This window comes from Bos grunniens, chromosome 10 (genome assembly GCF_055505025.1).
Source record: "Bos grunniens cultivar Pamir isolate PY7600 chromosome 10, Bosgru_T2T1.0, whole genome shotgun sequence".
NCBI classification, from domain to species: Eukaryota; Metazoa; Chordata; class Mammalia; order Artiodactyla; family Bovidae; genus Bos; species Bos grunniens.
The window spans coordinates 97,005,082-97,027,002 of record NC_141174.1 but is presented as its reverse complement, the minus strand read 5'-3'; the positions used below and the strand labels follow the sequence as shown (position 1 = coordinate 97,027,002).

The following is a 21,921-nucleotide window of genomic DNA, read 5'->3' as shown; positions in this document are numbered from 1 at the left end:
ATAAGCCTTTCTCTGTTCCAGACTCTTAATGTTGTAGTATTGATTGGCCTCGCTCTGCCGTTGCATACATGGACTTGTGATTTGGTACCAAAGCCACCTTTGGAAGGCCTCACAAGAAATTTTACAGTATTTTTTTGTAAGGGGAATTTGGGTACATCAGAGAAAAGTAATCTCACTCTCCCACTTTATTCCCTTTCATTTTTTCTACATTTATTATTAAATGCACGTGTTACCTTTTTTAAAAGTCTTGTTTTTATGCAAATTTTCAGCCAATTATTCATCACTGAAACACAGCCCCCAGTTCACTGGCCCTTCTCAAGCGACTTGTCTGGCGCTGGCAACTCACCACCCCTTTCTTCAGTAAGAAAATGCTGGATATGTGGTTTGAGGTATGGGTGTGAGGTGTGGGGACCAGTCCAAGGCGCATGAAAAGGCATTTACTCTTCAGAGACATTACTTTGCCAACAAAGGTCCATCTAGTCAAGGCTATGGTTTTTCCAGTGGTCATGTATGGATGTGAGAGTTGGACTGTGAAGAAAGCTGAGCGCCGAAGAATTGATGCTTTTGAACTGTGGTGTTGGAGAAGACTCTTGAAAGTCCCTTGGACTGCAAGGAGATCCAACTAGTCCATTTTGAAGATCAGCCCTGGGATTTCTTTGGAAGGAATGATGCTAAAGCTGAAACTCCAGTACTTTGGCCAGCTCATGAGAAGAGTTGACTCATTGGAAAAGACTCTGATGCTGGGAGGGATTGGGGGCAGGAGGAGAAGGGGATGACAGTGGATGAGATGGCTGGATGGCATCACTGACTCGATGGACGTGAGTCTGAGTGAACTCCGGGAGTTGGTGATGGACAGGGAGGCCTGGCGTGCTGCGATTCATGGTGTCGCAAAGAGTCGGACACGACTGAGCAACTGAACTGAACTGAATTGGGTATTTTATGTATTTTTTGCATATATAATAATGCGCATATAGAACAGCCTTCTAAACACAAGGAATTTGTCTGAAAATCATGTATTTTTGCATATATAATAATGCGCATATAGAACAGCCTTCTAAACACAAGGAATTTATCTGAAAATCGTCCAAACAGCCTTCGGCAGCTCTCACCCTTGCTTCAGCCTCCTCTCCCTTTCCCCTCCCCGCCGCCCCAAAGAAGTGAAAGCGAGAGTCGCTCAGTAGTATCCTATGGACTATACGGTCCACGGAATTCTCCAGGCCAGAATAGTGGAGTGGGTAGCCGGTTCCTCCTCCAGGAGATTTTCCCAACCCAGGAATCGAACCCAGGTCTCCCGCATTAGCAGGCGGATTCTTTACCAATTGAGCCACCAGGGAAAACTCAAACCTCTAGTCTATTTCCCCAGAGAAGTTCACCAGCTCCTCCTGCAGTAGGAAGTAGAGAGCCTTCGGCTCCAAGTGAGTGGGCTGAAAGGTGGGAGTAACCCAGAAAAAAAGGTGTTTTTAACTGACAGCGAACTGAGGTTTAGAAGAATTGCGTTATTTCTTCGATTAAACAGGTATACAAATATATCTACCAAACAATAGGTAAGGAGAAAATAAGGACCCTAAAAACCTCCTAATAGTTAATGGTGAAGGAAATTCCAAGCTGAACCGCGACCACTGGGAAAGGGAAAGGCGGGAGCGCGCTGCATGCTGGGACTTGTAGTCTCTTCCGGGAGTGGGCCACAGTGCGGGTGCGCGGAAGCGCGGGTGGTCTGTGCCGCGCATGCGTGCGGCGGCGGTGGCAGGGCTGATTGCCGCTGAGAAGAATATTACCGAGCCAGCGTCCGGGAATTCGGTATGGCGATTCCCCAGGCGTCCATGGGACCCTCATCGCTGGGCCAGAGCGGTCCCGGCTCGATGGCTCCCTGGTGCTCAGTGTCAAGCGGCCCGACGCGCTACGTGCTCGGGATGCAGGAGCTGTTCCGCGGCCACAGTAAGACGCGCGAGTTCCCGGCGCACAGCGCCAAGGTGCATTCCGTGGCCTGGAGCTGCGACGGACGTCGCCTGGCCTCGGGGTCCTTCGACAAGACGGCCAGCGTCTTCTTGCTGGAGAAGGACCGGTTGGTGAGCCGCTGGGACCCGGCCCAGGCTAGGGAGAGAGGGGGTGTGGTAAGGCGAGGTTGAAGAATGGCGTGAGGAGAGTGGGGGTGAGGAGAAGGGTGGAGAAAGGAGGGGTGTGGAGGTGAGCGGCATGTATAATGCGCGAAAGAGAAGTGTGGGGGGTGAGGCGGGGGGAACGGACTGATGAGAGGGGAAGATGGGGGTGGTGGAGAGGAGGTGGTTGGGGTGGGGGGACGGTGTATAGGGAGTGTAATAGTAAGGAGGCGTGAAGATGAGCGGGGTGGGTTGAAGGTGAGTGTGGAGAGTAAAGGCCGGTGGAGAGGATGGCGGGGAGACTCGTGTGGTGGTGAGGAGCGGCTGGGACAGTGGTGGTGGGCTCCTGTGATGATGAGGAGAGTCATTCTGAAAATGACAGGGCCCCCGTGGAATTGAGTAAGCGGGTTGGGACCCTTGGTGGAAGAGTAAGGGTAGAAAACCAGAAAGGAGGAAGGCCAGGGAGGGATAAAGAGTAAGGGCATTGGTGTGGACCCCGTCCTCAGAACTGTTCACACTGACTGGGGAGGAAGGGAGGGTAGGGTATTGGGAAGGGTTTAGGGGAAGTGACTTAGAAGGACTGGACTCCTTACTCATCCGAACTTTTGTGTTGGTAGCCAGATACCTCGTTTTGAATAAGCTTAAGAAGTTACATGGGTAGGCAGGTACATATGGGTGAAGTGGTATCTGGATTTTGTTCTTTCAGGTCAAAGAAAACAATTATAGGGGACATGGGGATAGCGTGGACCAGCTCTGTTGGCATCCAAGTAACCCTGATCTCTTTGTCACTGCGTCTGGAGACAAAACCATTCGCATCTGGGATGTGAGGACTACGAAATGCATTGCCACTGTGAACACTAAAGGTAACTGTTCAGAGGACAGTAGGAAGATGAGCTACTGATAGTCATTCATTTTAAATATCTTCTGTGTGCCTGGCCCTGTTGGTATGGGACATCCTGAGCTGAATAAGGACCTGAGAGTTTAGTGCAGGGAGAGACATATGTATTGAAAAAACTAACATAATATAACATGGTCATCTTGTAATGGATAGGTCTACAAGGTGGATACTGAGAATGGAAACACTTAAGTATGCCTGGAGAAGATAGGGAAGGCTTCACAGAATTTGAGCAAACCCTTAAGATAGCCATATAGATTTAGCGGTCATCTTGTAGTGCGTAGGCAGCTCTAGCAGGGAACAGCATGTACCAAGGAGTGGAGAATTTAGGAAACTGCTGATAGGCTAGAATGACTTTAGAATAAATGACTGACAGTTGGGGAGAAAATGACCTGGAAGTTGTGTAGTACATTTATAGACTGTTCTTCCCCAGATATTGCCTTATAAACCTTGAGGCCATTTATTAAGTTATGTTGGCTAAGATGTTATTGATTATAAGATGCATCAATATTTTGTTTCATTAGGAAAGAAAATAAAGTTTTATTAGATAATCATGATATACCAAAAATTTTGAAATACATCCTGGTGCATTCTAAGATACATTACAAGTAATAAAGTGTGAAAAAATATGCATCTTAGAATCAATAAAGTTGATGAAATTTGTGGGCTACTGGACTTTGTTGGCAAGACTTGTACCTGGAGGTGGAATGGTATGGTTTCCCCAACTAGACAACTGGTGATATGTACGTGATTTAAGTATTTAGATGAACATTAAAAACTGATTGTATATATATTTTAATGGCTACTAGAAAAAAAGAACTAGCTTATAGAATTTATTGCCAAAGTGAAGCTATTTAAAAAATTTGGAGGGGTCAGTTTTAATAAAAGTCTTAAAGGAAGAAGTATAGCTATTACATGGATAGTTCAAAAATTGTGAAAATGGCATGTGAATGACTGGAGTTTGGGAAGTGCAAGTATAAGAGAGAATTAGAGGCTCTGGTGTTAAGTATGCATTTAGATCTTGGCTCTGTTACTTCATAGCTTTGATATTTTGGCCCATCTCTCTTTCAGTTTTTCGTCTATAAAATGGGGAGGAAAAATGTCCCTTAGAGATGTGAGCACTAAAGGGGGAAATGTGTAGATGAGTGTGCTGGACTTCTGGTTGGTCCTACTGATGAGGACCTTAGTGAATGAACTCTGGGCAATAGCTCTAGTCTTTCTTTGATAACAAGATAAACTTCTGGAGGGTTGTAGGCTAACAGTATCTTGCTGATCGTATCTGGGTTCCCAGGAGAGAACATTAATATCTGCTGGAGTCCTGACGGGCAGACCATCGCTGTAGGCAACAAGGATGATGTGGTGACGTTCATTGACGCCAAGACACACCGCTCCAAAGCGGAGGAGCAGTTCAAGTTTGAGGTCAATGAAATCTCCTGGAACAATGACAATAACATGTTCTTCCTGACAAATGGCAACGGTTGTATCAACATACTCAGGTGAGGGGGTTCTAAGTTTAGGGGACTGTCATGTCTTTGCACTGGGTGCTCTAGTGGATCCCGAGATGAATTAGATGTGAGTCTATCCTGAAGGAGCCAGAAGGACAAACAATTGACTATTGAACAACACGGATTTAAACTACCCAGGTCCCCTTACATGTGGATTTTTTCAGTAGTAAATACTACAGTACCATTTGATCTGAGATTGGTTGAATATGGGATGCAAAGCCACAGATACAGAGGAACCGTGGATACAGAGGACCAATTGTTAAGTTATACATGAATTTTTAATTGTGTTTGTTCAACCCCTGTCAGATCAACCCCGACTTTGTTCAAAGATCAACTGTAGTAATAAGGAATTCTAACTTCTCTTGAGCACCTTCTAGCTAGGTACCTTATATTTTACTGTGTCCAGAGAGAAATCCTAGGGAGCTGATGATGGTATGCTTCCCATTTCACAGATGAAGATCAGGGATCTCAGAGGGTAAGTGACTAGTTAGCTAGTGAGTACTTGAACTGGATGTACCTTGAAGTATACCTAATTCGTACTTTCAAAGTCTCAGTTTAAATATCACTTTCCCTCTGGGGAGGCCCTCTTCATCCCCAAGGTTAGAAGCTTATATTATGTACTTCTGTTGGAAGCATTTCTCATTCTACATTATAAATGCATATTTATTTCTTTGTGTCTTCTAGTTACTAAATTCTGTGAATTAGGAGCTGTATTTAACTTGTTTACTGTTGAATCCCTAGTGCTTAGCCCAGTACCTGCTACACACAGTCAGGATCTTAGTAAATATTCTCTAAATGAATGAAATTGTGGAATTGAAGTTGAGATCTATCTGATTCTGTTCTTTCTACTGTCTTGGGTGGACACTGCAAGGCAGAGTGTGGTAGGCTCTGTGTTAGAGAGATTGGGAGTTTGCTGTAGAATCCCCAAGGATTGACTGTGGGACTTGGGAGTTGAAGGAGGCAGTTTCTGAGCTTGACCTTGAAAGATTAATAGAATTTTAAGAATCAGCAAAAGGGAACTGCTCAATGGACAAAACAAGTATGACTGAACATGACTTATTTGGAAAGTAGTCAGTAGATCAGAATTGCTGGGAGTGGTGGTAGATAAAAGTATCTGAAGAGAGGTCCTGAAATAGGGAGATAAAGTTGAAGTGTAATTTGGTACCAGATTATTTGGCTCTGGAATGCTATGCTTAGTAACTTGAATTTTACTCTGTAGGCAGTGTTTTTTTTTTAAGCTTTTGTATTAGAAAAGAAAATAGATGTAGAAAACCACAAAATGCAAGTATGTAGCTTAATGAACTATTGTATGCATAACACCTGTGTAATCCCACCAAGTCAAGAAATATTACTTTGCTTGCCATCTCAGAAGTGTTTCCATGGGCTTTGTCCTAATCAAAACTCCCTCCTCGAAAAGCACTGTCTTGATTTTTATCTTATTTCTTTATAGTTTTGCTACCAAATGTGAATTTCTGGATACTCTAATTCTGCCCATTTAAAAAAGTGTGATATGCCTTTTAAGTCAGTTAAACTGTGGAGGAGTCTCCTTCCTTCCTTTTGTTTTACTTAGAACTTAACTGTTAAAAAACAGGCTGTTAACCTGGGGAGCTTGTCCCAGTCTGGATTTTGCTGATTCTGACTGCTTGCTTATTTAAGAGTCACTTTGTCTTATCAGTTTGGTTACCCAGTTTAGAGAAGGCATGATATATGCTTGATAATTTCCCTTTGTCATTAGGTACTGAATTAGTTCTCTATCGATTCCAAAGATGATCTGCTGCTTTTTTTTTTTTTAAAGGATTGTTATGGACCTGTGTATTTAAGCATAGTAGATGTGTTTCAATCTGTCATAATCATTATCCTTATTGAAGCTGAATTTATCTTTGGCACACAGAATTCTCTTCAATTTGGTTCCTGATTCATATTTTTTTAACATAATTCTCATAGTCTTCAGTTTCTTGCTCTCTGGTATAACAAGATATGCCAAGTTCATCCTGTGTATTTCCTGCCTCAAATCTTTAATTAGTATATTCCCAGAGAATCCCTGGATTCTTTCACTAGAAAATAATATTAGAACTCAGGACGTCCATATTGTTGAGTTGATGATTTCTAGACCTTTCTAGTAGACAGAGCTAGGAAGTATATATATATACTTAAAGACAAAATAATTTGTAAATTCATACATATAACTTCTAGTTAAAATCGCTTTGCTTCCAAGCTAAGAATTCTGATTCTCAGAGATGCAGGGGATTATAGAATTTGAGTTTCCCATGGTTACCTACGGGGCTTCCCTGGTGGCTCAGAGGTTAAAGCGTCTGCTTGCAATGTGGGAGACCTGGGTTCAATCCCTGGGTCGGGACGATCCCCTGGAGAAGGAAATGGCAACCTGCTCCAGTATTCTTGCCTGGAGAATCCCATGGACAGAGGATCCTGGCAGGCTACAGTCCATGGGGCCCCTGTTACACACACAGATATTTAACAATAGTACTACCACCACCAGTGTGATTACTTAAAATTGTAAATTTTGCTTTTAGAATATGTCTTCCTCCATTAATAAAAAGTTAATACTACTACATGTTGTCAGATTACAGTTATTACATTACTTTGAACATATATAATTTCTACAAGAAACTATATGTATTTAATGTTCATCACCAACCTTGGGCTGATAAGTCTTCAGTCACTGATTGTCACAGCTTACTCTCCTATATTGATTCCTCAAAAAGTGTTCAAGGGGAGCAATGTTCCCTGAGTTCATACTTATCTTAACTTATAAAACTTAAGAGATACTTATGTTGTGCTGCTTCTTTGAACACTTTATAATTGATAGCTTTGCTAGATATAAAAACTTTGATTCATATTTTCTTACTTGTTTATCTTTTTACTCCATTTTCTTTTGACATAAAGTGTTACTGTCAGAAGTCTGCCAATAATCTAATTTTTTGAAAGTCCATTATTTTCAGCTCCTTATTGCAAAATTCAAACTTAAATTGAAGAAAGTAGGGAAAACCACTAGGCCATTCAGGTATGACCTAAATCAAATCCCTTATGATTATACAGTGGAAGTGACAAATAGATTCAAGGGATTAGATGCAACAGAGTGCCTGAAAATCCATGGACAGAGGTTCATAACATTGTACAGGAGGCAGTGACCAAAACCATCTCAAAGAAAAAGAAATGCAAGACAGCAAAATGGTTGTCCGAGGAGGACTTCCAAATAGCTGAGAAAAGAAGAGAAATGAAAGGCAAAGGAGAAAGGGAAAGATACCCAACTGAGTGCAAGGAGAGATTAGAAAGCCTTCTTAAGTGAACATGCAAACAAAAAGAGGAAAATAATAGAATGGGAAAGACTAGAGACTCTTCAAGAACATTGGAAATACGAAAGAAACAATTTCGTGAAAAGATGGGCACAATAAAGGACAGAAATGGCAAGGACTAAACAGAAGCAGAAGACATTAAGAAGTGGCAAGAATACACAGAACTGCACAAAAAAGACCTTAATGACCTGGATAACTATGATGATGTGGTCACTCACCTAGAGTAAGCCATCCTAGAGCGCGAAGTCAGGTAGGACTTAGGAAGCATTACAATGAACAAAGCTAGTGTAGGTGATGGAATTCCAGCTGAACTATTTCAAATCCTAAAAGATGATGCTGTTAAAGTACTGCACTCAATATATCAGCAAATTTGGAAAACTCAGCAGTGGCTGCTGCTGCTGCTGCTGTGTCGCTCCAGTCATGTCTGACTCTGTGCGACCCCATAGACTGCAGCCCACCAGGCTCTGCCATCCCTGGGATTCTCCAGGCAAGAACACTGGAGTGGGTTGCCATTTCCTTCTCCAGTGCATGAAAGTGAAAAGTGAAAATGAAGTCGCTCAGTCGTGTGTGAACCTTAGCGACCCCATGGACTGCAGCCTTCCAGGCTCCTCCGTCCATGGGAGTTTCCAGGCAAGAGTACTGGAGTGGGTTGCCATACAGGACTGGAAAAGGTCAGTTTTCATTTCAGTCCCAAAGAAGGGCAATACCAAAGAATGTTTAAAACTACCACACAGTTGCATTCATTTCACATGCCAGCAAGGTCATGCTCAAAATCCTTCAAGCTAGGCTTCAACAGTATGTGAACCGAGAACTTTCTGATATATGAGCTGAATTTAGGAAAAGCAGAAGAACCAGAGATAAAATTGCCATCATCTGTTGAATTATAGGAAAAGCAAGAGAATTCCAGAAAAACATCTACTTCTGCTTCATTGACTGTGCCAAAGCTTTTGACTGTGTGGATCACAACAAACTGGAAAATTCTTAAAGAGATGGGAATACCAGAACACCTTACCTGCCTCCGTGTAGTCAAAGCTATGGTTTTTCCAGTAGTCAAGTATGGATGTGAGAGGTGGACTATAAAGAAAGCTGAGTGCCAAAGAGTTGATGCTTTTGAACTGTGATGTTGGAGAAGACTCTTGAGAGTCCCTTGGACTGCAAGGAGACCGAACCAGTCAATCCTAAAGAAAATCAGTCCTGAATATTCATTGGAAGGACTGATGCTGAAGCTGAAACTCCAATACTTTGGCTGCCTCATGCAAAGAATGGACTCATTGGAAAAGACCCTGATGCTGGGAAAGATTGAAGGCAGGAGGGGAAGGGGATGACAGAGGATGAGATGGTTGCTTGGCATCACTGACTCAATGGACATGAGTTTGAGCAAGCTCCGGGACTTGGTGATAGACAGGCCTGTGTGCTGCAGTCCCTGGGGTCGCAAAGAGTTGGACACGACTGAGTGACTGAACTGAACTTACCTGACTCCTGAGAACCTGTATGCAGGTCAAGAAGCAACAGTTAGAACCGGACATGGAACAAAGGAGTGGCTCAAAATTGGAAAAGGAGTATATCAGGGCTATATATTGTCACCCTGCTTGTTTATTTTATATGCTTAGTACATCATGTGAAATGCTGTGCTGGATGAATCACAAGCTGGAATCAAGATTGCTGGGAGATGTATAATATCATATATGAAACGAGTCACCAGTCCAGGTTCGATGCACGATACTGGATGCTTGGGGCTGGTGCACTGGGACGACCCAGAGGGATGGTATGGGGAGGGAGGAGGGAGGAGGGTTCAGGATGGGGAACACATGTATACCTGTGGCAGATTCATTTTGATATATGGCAAAACCAATACAATATTGTAAAGTTAAAAAAAAAAGATTGCTGGGAGAAATATCAACAGCCTTAGGTTTGCAGATGATACCATCCTAATGGCAGAGAGTGAAGAGGAACCAAAGAGCCTCTTGATGAAGGTAAAAGAGGAGAAAAAAAGCTGGCTTAAAACTCAGCATTCAAAAATCTAAGATTATGGTATCCTTCCCATCACTTCATGGCAAATAGATGGAGAAAAATGGAAACAGTGACAGATTTTCTTTTCTCGGACTCTCAAATCACTGTGGATGGTGACCGCAGCGATGAAATTAGAAGACGCTTGCTCCTTGGAAGAAAAGCTATGACAAACCAAGACAGCATGTTAAAAAGCAGAGATATCACTTTACCAAAAAAGGTCCATATAGTCAAAGCTATGGTTTTTCCAGCAGTCATGTATGGATGGGTGAGTTGGACCATAAAGAAGGCTGAGGGCTGAAGAATTGATTCTTTTGAACTGTGGTGCTGGAGGAGACTCTTGGACAGCAAAGAGGTCAAACTAGTCAAAAGGAAATCAACCCTGAATATTTGGAAGGACTGATGCTGAAGCTGAAGCTCCAATACTTTGGCCACCTGATGGAAAATGCCCTGATGCTGGGAAAGATTGAGGGCAGGAGGAGAAGGAGACAACAGAGGATAAGATGGTTGGATGGCATCACCAACTCAGTGGACATGAGTTTAAGCAAATTCCAGGAGATAGTGAAGGACAGGGAAGCCTGGTGTGCTGCAGTCCATGGGGTCGCAAAGAGTTGGACACTGCTTTGCTACTGAACAACAACAAAATGTCTTTGTGTTAGTCTGGGTTCATATTCTTAAGTATATAGTGTGTTGTTTCAGTATATTTTTGAAATCTTTTTATTTCAGGAAAGCCTTGATTTACAGTCTTTGATACTTATTCTGTTGTCTTTGGTTTTCTTCTTCAGCGTCTCCTATTTCTATCTTAGTACCAGGGTCATTTCCCTCAGTTTGATTGATGTCTGTTTTGTTTTTCAGCTACCCAGAGCTGAAGCCTGTGCAGTCCATCAACGCCCATCCTTCCAACTGTATCTGTATCAAGTTTGACCCCATGGGGAAGTACTTTGCAACAGGAAGTGCAGATGCTTTGGTCAGCCTTTGGGATGTAGATGAGTTAGTGTGTGTTCGATGCTTTTCCAGGTAAGCAACTCTGCCAGCACTTTGCTTGTTGGATAAGTTAGTTTTATTTCATTTTGAGTGAAGTTGAGCCCTCCTCTTTGGATTATTCTAATGTCTCCTCTGTCTGGTCTTCTCTGCTATAGGCTGGATTGGCCTGTGAGGACCCTCAGTTTTAGCCATGATGGGAAAATGCTGGCATCAGCATCAGAAGATCACTTCATTGACATTGCTGAAGTAGAGACAGGTAACCAAACCCTCACTATCTTAACGAGACTCCTCTGTCATTCATCCTTGGCCATGAGAACTCGTATCACGTGTTTTCATCTTTGTTCCTTACTACTTTGCTAGTATTAGCAAAAATGCATTTGCCTCCTTAAGGCAAGTGTGTTTATTATGACTGTTATCAGGTAATGAGGGAGCAAAGATTTAGGAAAGAGGGGCAGGTCTGAAAGAAAGTGATTAAAGAAAACAGTTTGCTTTTTATTTACTTTTAATTTTTCCATTATAATAATTTTTTTCCAAAATTTTTAAAATACAGAAAGGAAGAATGGATGGATGGATGGATGAGTGATCTCACCATTTAAATACAGCCTCTTTTAGCAATATGGTATATTTCTTTTTGTCTTTTGCCTGTATGTTGATTTATATATTTTACAATTTAAGAAATTATCAAAGCACATGTGATTTGTTTTAAAAAGCAACAAGACAGAACTTGAAAATAGAAAAATGAGAGGCAAGTATTCATTCTATAAAAGTATTTCTTCAGGTTTATTTTTAATGTAACTTTATTATTTTTGGAAATACATGATACTTTAGTAAAAGATTTCAAACTATATAGAAAACTTCAAAGAAAGTATGTGTGTGTATGTAGAAACAATATATATATAAACAGCTTTATCAAAAAATTCACATACCATCTAATTGACCAATTTAAAGTGTATAATTCTGTGTATCCTGCATTTTTAAATCAACACCACACTATGAACACTTTACTACATTAATCCAGGTTAAAAAAAAAGTGGCTTTGAAAAAACCATGTTTAATTTCAACAAGCAGGCAGGATAAAAATTTTGAAAAAAGAATTTTATTTGCAAGGCAAGTGTGATTGAGTAGAAAGATCTGTGGCTTCGGACAGACTGACTTTCTGTGCTGACTCTGTTCTTTTTCTGCCTTTTTTTTTCCCCTGCTGCTTCTTTGAGGTGTGACTTAACTGTTCAGTTACCCATTTCTTTATAAAATGGGGTTTAAAACCATTACTTGCGTTGATGGATAGCGTTGTCATACTTTATGAGGATAAGTATAATGCATCTGATTCATAAGAAGTGCTCAACAAAGAGCTGACATTGCAGTTTTTTTAGGAAGTGTAGGCTAGGGCTCAGAGCATGGGCTGTTAGGTTCAGATCCTGCTCTGCCACCCGACTGCCTTGTGACCCCTCTGTACCTCAGTGTTCTCTGTAAAACGGGGTAGAATTGTTCGTATCCTATAGGACTATTATGCAGATTAAATGAGTTAACATAGGTAAGTACTTAATGAGTGTGGTCTACTGTTAACATACTGATTGGTATCCCTATATTGATTTTTATAGGAGACAAGCTGTGGGAGGTTCAATGTGAGTCCCCGACCTTCACCGTGGCTTGGCACCCCAAAAGGCCTCTGCTGGCGTTTGCCTGTGATGACAAAGATGGCAAATATGACAGCAGTCGGGAAGCTGGAACTGTGAAGCTGTTTGGGCTTCCCAATGATTCCTGATAGGAGGACCCAGCATATGGCAGCGGCTTCAGTTGTATAGTTAGTTTGGTCTGTTCTCTTGGGGTTGGTGGGCGCCTAAAGTATTTATGAACTGGTATAAATTGTATCAGTGTTTTGTTAGGCTGCCCATTCCGGTTTCTTTTGTGTTTGATTTGGCTCTTGTTCCCTGTCCCTTGCAGTGCCGACACCAGCATACCTTGTCCTCTGGGGACTTCCTGTCTTCCTGCTGTTGGGCGTGTGGTGGGATTTGTTGGGCTTGGTTCTGCTTGGACAGTACGTAGTTTGGAGGGGTAGGTGAGGAAGGGTGAGATGGAGTTGGAGATTTTTTATAATAAAAAAAATACATATTAATAATTTTGAGAATTGAACATTTAATAAAACTGACTTTTTAATTATGGGACTTCTAGGACTTTAAAAATTATGGTAATATTATCCTTATTATTTTCTTATGTCATTATAGGGAGGTGTTGTAGTACTGTATTTAAAAAAAGTTTCAGATAGGATTTAAAGGTTGTAATCCTGTCATTTAATGTCGTAAGCAAGAACTCGATGGTTTGTGGCGTGAAATGCATGGACAGTGGCACTCTGATAACATGTTGAGTCATTGCTTGTTTATGTCTATGTGTACCTGGCCTCATTCTGCAAGATTTGTAGGCCACAGATTTATGATAAACATTGAGGAAAAATAGTAAAATATATAATTTTTATATATTAAAAATATAAGAAATAAAAAATTATGATATGACCTATAAATTAGAATAGGAAGTAAGACTGTGGGGAATTAAAATAGAAACCTGCAGAGAATAAGAACCTAATTGAATGATTGAACTAAAATTTGGCTCTGTACTCCCCGGTGGCAAAGTGAAGAAGGGGCTAAGTCAGCTAATTCTTATTAAAATAAGCACATGCCAGCTCCCTCAGGGAAGGCACAGCTTTTAATAGCTCTTACCACCAGAAGAAATGGCTCATGTAGGGGGTTGTTATCTGTGAGCAGCATCTTGATTTCATTGTGTTTTAATGGATTTCAGCTTTAAAAAGAAAAACCAAATCAAATATACCTCAGAAAGTGATGTTTGTGGAAAAATTTGGAAAAAGCCGGTAAGCAAAAAGAAAACTTATTTGTAACACCAAGAGATAACCATTTTTCTGCTAATAAGCATTTTTATATATACCCTTGTAGGAGTTTTCTTGTACTCATGTTTTTTGTATAAAAACATGTTTATAAAAATCTTGAGGGGTAGACAAATCAAGTATGACCAGATAAAGGCATACAAGGTGCTCAGCACCGTGTTTGGCAGTATATAAATCACCAAGTCTTAATAGGCATTGTTAATTATTGGACATACCCTGTGTGTCTGGTATTGTGATGATCACTTCACTCAATTTTTGCAACAACCTTCAGAGGTTGGGTGTTATCACCATTTTACTACCTCAGGGAGTTCAACTCAGTATTACTTATTAAGTGACAGTATTCAGATCTAGGTTTGCTTAAAGGCCCATATACCTTCTGTTGCAATGGCTATTCTGGTTCCATTTGCACTTCCCATTTGACAGACGAATAGACCTTGGCTCTGAGCTGTTAAGTCTTGGTGCAGGTTAGCAGGTGATCAATTGAGCTCCATCTGCAGGCTCCGTAATATTTCCTGCAGCCTGGAACAAGCTCTTCCTCTACTTTCCCTGGAGAATGGTTTCTTTAGTTGCAAACCAACCAGCCACCTCATTGTGTAAGAAGTTCAGATTTGCTGTGTTGATGACCCATTGCTAAATTGACTAGAATTACAAGTCAGATTGAGATTATGGTGTCTCTTGCTGAGATCTTGGGTTTTCTGTGGCATGAGAGCCGGCGAAGGATGGAACTTACCAAGTGTTAAGCTTGTGTGAGGTGTACATGTGTGCCTTGAGGATTGTTCCCTCCACCCTAATATGTGGAGGGGCAGGGTTGTGCAAGGAGCTGTGTGTAGGGGAGCGATGGGAGCGGGAAGGTTCCTGGCAGAGTGTTGGGAGGCTAGAGCAGGGTTAGTTCCAAGGAGCAGGCAGGCAGGAGCAGGCTGTGCTCTCCAGTCAGGAGACTGAGATGTGGAGGACCAGAGGGTGGGTCAGAAGAGGCCAACTCTGGGAGTTCCCAGAGGGGGTGTGGGGGTGGGGGTGATATATGTAGCTGGTTGGGGTGTGATGTGTGGGTGAGCTCAGTGTGTGTGTGTAGCTGGTTGGGGTGTGGTGTGTGTGTGTGTAGCTGGTTGGGGTGTGGTGTGTGTGTGTGTAGCTGGTTGGGGTGTGGTGTGTGTGTGTGTAGCTGGTTGGGGTGTGGTGTGTGTGTGTGTAGCTGGTTGGGGTGTGGTGTGTGTGTGTATCTGGTTGGGATGTGATATGTGGCTGAACTCGGGGTGTGTGTGTGTGTGTGTGTGCGCGCGCGTGTATGTAGCTGGTTGGTGTGTGATGTGTGGGTGAACTCAGTTGAGAAAGACCAGGAATGACTTCCTAGCTGTTCCCCTTACACACTTAAGCTCTTCATTGTCAGAGGTGTGTTTTCTACTCTCAGAGAGTTCTAGTCACAAAAGGGACCATGAGATGTCAGCCTTCATTGGAAGGAGAAAAGCACACAGATGGAATTAAGAGGTAAACCTGTCTTTGAAGGCGTGGAGGTGCAGCGCACTCTCAGAAGTCCCACGTGTTGGTAACAGAGCCCCTCCTTTCCTCCCCCGACTGCTGCTCTGCAAATCAGGCGACTTCACACTTGAGCAGAACGAGGTCTGAATCCCGGCCCCAGCAGGGACTGATTTGAACCACGGCCCTCATCCCTGAAGTGGGGACCATCAATCCCTTCTCCTTGGGGTGTTAGGAGAGTGAGAGGAGGTGAAGGGTTTGTGAAGCGCCTAGCACAGCACCGGGCCCACAGAGGTGCTTCATACAGCCCTGCCCTGTGAGGAGGAGCAGCTCCTAACGAGAACACGGGCCACCTGGCTGCCGGAGAGAGGCCATCAGTCTGTCGGCTTTCTCGGCTCTAAATGCCGGCGCTGCACAAGCCAGTTCATCCTTCCAGGAGTAGGTGCTGGGCAGGGAGGAGGCTTATCCATCACACCCTGGGCCTGGTGGGAGGTCCAGAGGAGAAATGTTAGATCTGCTTCCTGCGACATCCGTTGGGGCTCATGATGGATGTGTGTGCCTGTGAACAAGTGGAGCAGAAGTGACGACTGTGTGTGTGACAGTGAAGGAAGAGCAGGGGAGGGTAAAGCTCTGTTAGCTGAGGTTTCTGGGAAGGGATTGGATGGGAGGAGGTGGACACAGTGTGAGTCTTTACTATGGGGGTGTGAATATTGGGCAGAGGATGTGGGAGATGGGGTGCTGTGGGCTGGAGGTGCTGGCAGGGTCCTGGGATATAGGGTGGGTTGGTGGGATGTGAGATGAGCTTGGGCTTCCCTGGCAGCTCAGTTGGTAAAGAATCCACCTGCAGTGCAGGAGACCCTGCTTCGATTCCTGGATTGGGAAGATCCACTGGAGAAGGGATAAGCTCCCACTCCAGTATTCTTGGGCTTCCCTGGTGGCTCAGCTGATAAAGAATCTGCCTGCAATGTGGGAGACCTGGGTTCAGTCCCTGGGTTGGGAAGATCCCCTGGAGAAGGGAAAGGCTACCCACTCCAGTATTCTGGCATGGAGAATTCCGTGGGCTCTATAGTCCATGGGGTCCCAAAGAGTCAGACACGACTGAGCGACTTTCCCTTTCCCTTTAGGGAGGAGAGAGGGAGGGTGAATAACTTCAGTTTGGACTGGTTGGTAGTGTGGCCTGGTGAGTAGGGCAGAGTCTGATGGGTGTTGGGGGAAGTTCTTGTTCTGTTACGGCTAACTGGGAGACTGATGAAATTGCTTCACCTCCGTAGCTGCAGTTTGCTTACATTTGTATATCTGTAATGGCTGTACAGCTTCTAAGAGTTAAATGAACTGGCCTGTGTCAAATGCCTGGCACACTGTAGGTGTTTAGTAAGTAGCTACTGTTGTTACGTAGGTATTAATACCACATCTGTATAAACCCTTGTACCATACAGAGCTTTCTTGCCTCCTAAGCTCATCACATTTTGTACAAAAAAGGGTGGGGGTTGGATGGGCAGGGATTTGGAGAAAATGAATATTTAACGTACCTTAAAATACCCACTTTTGAACTAAGGCCCTTTGTTAACGTTTAGGGACACTAAACTGAGACGTGCTCAGCCAGTGACTGCAAATTTACTAGCAGTGCACATGTTTGAAATTGTTGCTGACATGGAACCACAAGCTGTTGAACTTCACAAGGCATTCAGTATCTGATGTCTCATCCCTTAAGAGCAGCAGGCAGAGTGTGAAAGCATGCTCACCCGACTGGCAGTGTCACAGCACAGAGTCACCGGCTGGAGCTCACCTTGGCTAGAGTGGCAGAAACATCCCTGGGGTCCCTGTGCATTTGCTGGGAACAAGTTGCTAAACTTTGTTTCCCGTTCCCTTCTTGAGGAAGTTACTGGGATATAGGACAGGCAGTGGTGTGGGTACAGCACAGGATCTGTCAGAACATCTCCTGGAGGACCAAAGGAGATCTGGCGGGGCACAGGCCCATTTGTCCCTGGTCATCACTGTACCCAGAATGGGGATTAACGTCAACTTGGCGGAAAGGTTCTCTCTGAAGTGAGATCTCACCATGGAGTTCCGGTGGATGGTGACCAGGCCTGTGAAGATTTATTGGACATTTCTGATGCATTGCCTCTCTGCAGTGGCAGCTGAGGTGCTGTGATCAACACGGAGCAGAGGAAGGCCCCCTTGTTCTTTGTGTAGAAAGAAATCTTCATCGGTTGACCAAACGTCAGAGCTTCCTCTGAGTGCTGAGCCTGGTACAAGACAGAAGGGACTATCAGACAGCTGTACCTTGGACCTATGTTTCAGATGAAAACCGAGGTGCAGGGAGGGGAGGGAGCTCACCCAGGGTCCCGGGTCGGCACGCTAGTTTGAAGTCTCTGCTTTCTGCTGCTATGCCCTGCGTGTGTGCCCACGGTCCCAGGGGTTGAGGGTCAGCCCAGGCTAGGTGTGCCTGCACAGCCACTCTGACGTGACGGCGTGGGGGCCTTCGAGGACTCGCCATCCACACTGGGGTCCGTCTGGAACTTTGTGCAAAGTTGTCATGATGCTGAGACCAGAGAAGAGAAGGTTTGGCTTAATGAGCTGAAATGACACACGAAGGGCAAAAAACCCATTCACTGAGTCAGCCAATCCTGTTCCAGGCCTGGCCTGGGTGCTGCTGAGGGTACAGCCTATTAAAACACATTCCTAGCTCCCATCCTCGGAGTTTTTAGTTCCCTTACAAAGGATCAGGGTCCTAGGGTTTCTAGGATATTCCTGAGGGATGCTACTGCTGATGCTTTTCAAGCTGGCAGGTCTGTGTATGTGGGGCCTGACCCAGGGTGCTGCTGGGTGTAAACTTTAGATCTTCCACATGTGACTGGCCACGTGGCCTGGGCCAAGTTCTCTAACCTGTGTGAGCCTGTTTCCTTATCTGTAAATGTGATCCTACCCGATTTCAAGGTGGCTTTAAGAATGCAGTCAGACATTGTGTGTAAGCACTTAGCACAGTGCCTGTGGTCAGCGTTCAGTAGGTTGTTTTTATTGTTTTTATTAATACCAATGAGGCTGCTGTAGAAGCACAAGGGAGAGCTGAAGGAGGGGCTGGGCCAGGCCATTGGTTGAGGGGTGGAGAGGAGGGAATCTAGGCTCTTTGAGAGGCTCCAAGCCCTGTGAGTTATGAGTTGTTTAATTGCTAAGTCAGGACTGACTCTTGCAACCCCATGGACTGTAATCAACCAGGCTTCTCTGTCTGTGGTATTTCTCAGGTGAGAATACTGAAGTGGGTTGCCATTTCCTTCTCCAGGGGATATTCTCGACCCAGAGATCGAACCGAAGTCTCCTGCATTGCAGGTGAATTCTTGACCATCTCCACGGGATTTTCTTGACCCAGAGATCTAACCAAGGTCTCCTGCATTGCATGTGGCGATTGAACTGGGAATCCCTGAGCTAGATAGAACTTGGCTCCAAGTTAAAACCTGCCTGCTAGTCCCTGTCTGGCCACTAGAGGGCAGTAGAGCCAAGGCTGCGAAAGGAAGGCAGCGAGCCAGGAAGGCTGGCGTGGATCTGTGCATTCTGCCTTTATTCCTATCCTGAAGCCTAATTGTGTATTTGCATTGCACTGTCTCCTCTCTCCTTGCTCTGTGTACTTGCTGACGTTTTTGAAAAACACTTCGCATTGCAGGGCACCTCTCATTGCCTGCTCATCTTGTGGCCCAGGATTAGCTATGGCTGAAGCATCCCCCTTTCTGGCAGCTGTGTTTATTTCTCAAGGGCGAAGGCAGAGCAGAACATGGGGGCCTGCGCCCTGCAGCTCAGCAGAGCCTAGTTTGAACCGTAGTTGCTCTTCTGCCAGTTCAGAACTTGGGGTCTGTTCCATCTTACTTTCCTCCCCCGCTCCCCAGCCCTTGCCTGCACCCTTTGATCCTGTGGGTGGAGAAATAAAGGGAATTCCAAATCTTTAATCCATTTTTGAAGGCTGGTAAACAGCACTGGTTGAATCATTTCAGAGAAGTGTGGGTGCTCTTTCAAGGTCACAGAATATAGTGAGGAAAGGAAAAATACTGGAAGCGCATTTATAATATTTGATGGTGTACCTTGTACCAAGCCCTATCCATCGACGAATTGCTTTATTCCTTTAGAATGACAGAAGGTACCAGTGACAGCAGCCTGGGCCTGTGCTGGTTTTCATGCATCAGTTCTCTCAACCCTCATAACTGCCCACAGGGTATTCATTCTGAAGAAACTGAGACTTGGAGAGGTTACAAAAGGATACGTAGAGCCAAAGATCAGTGCTGGTGGAAATTGAAACCAGTGTATCTCATTCCAAAATCCAAACTCTATTTTGTTAGCAGTATTGCTAAGTAAATTTAGTCATGTCCGACTCTGCGACTCCATGGACTGTAGCCTTCCAGGCTCCTCTGTCCATAGGGGTCTCCAGGCAAGAATACTGGAGTGGGTTGCCATTTCCTTCTCCAGTCAGCAGTATTGGACCTGGCCAATTCTACTTTTAACAAAGCTCTTTCTAGAAGTGAGGTATATAGATCTTAGGAAGGAGAAGGTTAGGCTTACAACAAAACAGCTTATAACCCCACATGACCTGCTGCTGCTGCTGCTAAGTCACTTCAGTCGTGTCCGACTCTGTGCGACCCCTTAAACGGCAGCCCACCAGGCTCCCCCGTCCCTGGGATTCTCCAGGCAAGAACACTGGAGTGGGCTGCCATTTCCTTCTCCAATGCATGAAAGTGAAAAGTAAAAGTGAAGTTGCTCAGTCACGTCCGACTCTTTGCAACCCCGTGGACTGCAGCCCACCAGGCTCCTCCATCCATGGGATTTTCCAGGCAAGAGTACTGGAGTAGCCACATGACCTAGTGGACTAGTTAGGAACATGGTATGAAACCAGATTGCCTGAGTTTAGATCCTGACTCTGCTGCCTACCATATCTATGACCTGGCTTGGGCAAATTCTTTGACATCTGAGTATTTGTAAAATGGGAAGAATAATAATAGCTCCCTTACTAGCTTGCTCTGAGGGTTAAATGAATTAATTCATGTAAGTGCTTAGACTGGGCTTCCCTGGTGGCTCAGATGGTAAAGAATCTGTCTGCAATGCAGGAGACTTGGGTTCGATCCCTGGGTTGAGAAAGTCCCCTGGAGAAGGGAACGGCTAACCACTCCAGTGTTCTTGCCAGAAGAATTCCATGGACAGAGGAGCCTGGCGGGCTGCAGTCCATGGGGTTGCAAACAGTCAGATGGAATTGAGTGCCTAACGTGTGTGCCCGTGGACACACACACACACACACACACACACACGTGCTTAGATTTTTGCCTGGTACCATGTAAAAGCTCAGTAAATGTTAGCTCTTATTCTCATCATTTTTAGCCATCATGTCATAGTCACCTCTGTATTTCTCACTGCCTGGCATATAGGGGTTGGCAAATGTTTATTGAGTGAAACGAGCCCTTGGATTCAGAAAAATATTTTCTGAACCCTGGAGGATGCCAGGTGCTGGCTTGATACATAAATGACTCCAATTTGAACCCTGTCCTCAGGCTTTCTCAGTGGAATAGGAGAAGTCACACAGCATGCTAATTTATTTCACAAGGAAGAAATATTCCATGGATGCCCTGATAGGGGTGAGAGCACTTTTGGAGTGGGGATGGGGCTAGGGGCTAGTTTCAGAGGAGACAGGCTTTGAATTAGGCCTTGAAAGATGGTGGAGGAGAAGGACGGACGGATGGACTGGGGCAGAGAATTCAGATTTCTTGAACCCAATGTGCTTCCAACTTCAACAAAGGACTATTGGATCAAGTTGGAGTTTTATTCATCCAACAACTATTCATCTGGGATGGTTGAAATTAGGCACAGTGATGGCTTTCAGCCAGTCTCTGCTGCCCTCACATGACCTGGGCCTAACGGGTGAGCAGGAAACAACTGATGAAAATTCAGTCTCATGATGGACCAGTACTGACTTGGAGCCCCTTAGGTGCAGGTGAAAGACACAGCTCTGACTGCTTTAAGTAGAAAGGAAATTGTCATGGACAGCCTTGGTCATGTGTGTTCGCTGTGACCACGGAGGTCATCTGTCCACCCTGCACAGGATGGGGAGAGTACAGGGCATATCAGTGTTGCCTAAATCACATGGGTTGTGGTGGTGATGGTGGGCTGTGGGGGGTGTGATTCCCCCAAGAAAATTCAGACGGGGTCACCAGAGGGAGGAAGAATCAATGTTTACATGAAATACACAGATGACCACTATGACTGCCACATGGGAACAGAATAATCCACCAGCTAAGAGTCCTGGCTTGGCACTCCAGTTCCCAGAGAATCCCACTTCCACCATTTATAGACTGGGTGACCATGGCTGGGTCACTTCACCTGTCAGTCTGTGACACAGCGTCCCCATCTACAAATTGGGGGTGATGGTCCAGCGCTGTAGGCTTGAACCAGTGTGAGAGCATGTGGCGGAGGTACCAGCACATGTTGCTGCAACTTGGTGTGGCATGAAGTCTGAAGTCTCTGATCCAGCAAATCAACTTCTGGGTATTTAATTGGAGGAAACGAAAATGCTGACTCAAAAAGGTATCTGTACCCCATGTTCACTGCAGCATTGTTTACAATAGTCAGGATATGGAAACAGTCTAAATGTCCCCTGATGGATGAATGGGTAAAGAAATGTGGTATATATGTATACACACACACTATATATGCAATGAAATTAAGCCACAGTGAAGAAGGAAATCTTGGTATTTGCCACAACATGGATGAAACTTAAGGGCAT

At 44.4% G+C, this 21,921-nt stretch overlaps 1 protein-coding gene across 1 annotated transcript; it reads left to right on the top strand.

The window, feature by feature from the left end:
* Positions 1 to 1,736: 1,736 nt before the first annotated feature.
* On the top strand, positions 1,737 to 12,917 carry THOC3 (THO complex subunit 3). Its single transcript, XM_086323221.1, has 6 exons — positions 1,737 to 2,066; positions 2,803 to 2,959; positions 4,283 to 4,487; positions 10,673 to 10,834; positions 10,957 to 11,057; positions 12,400 to 12,917. Exons 1-6 carry the CDS (start codon positions 1,800 to 1,802, stop codon positions 12,561 to 12,563), a joined length of 1,056 nt encoding a protein of 351 aa, XP_086179347.1. The 5' UTR covers positions 1,737 to 1,799; the 3' UTR covers positions 12,564 to 12,917.
* Positions 12,918 to 21,921: the final 9,004 nt, after the last annotated feature.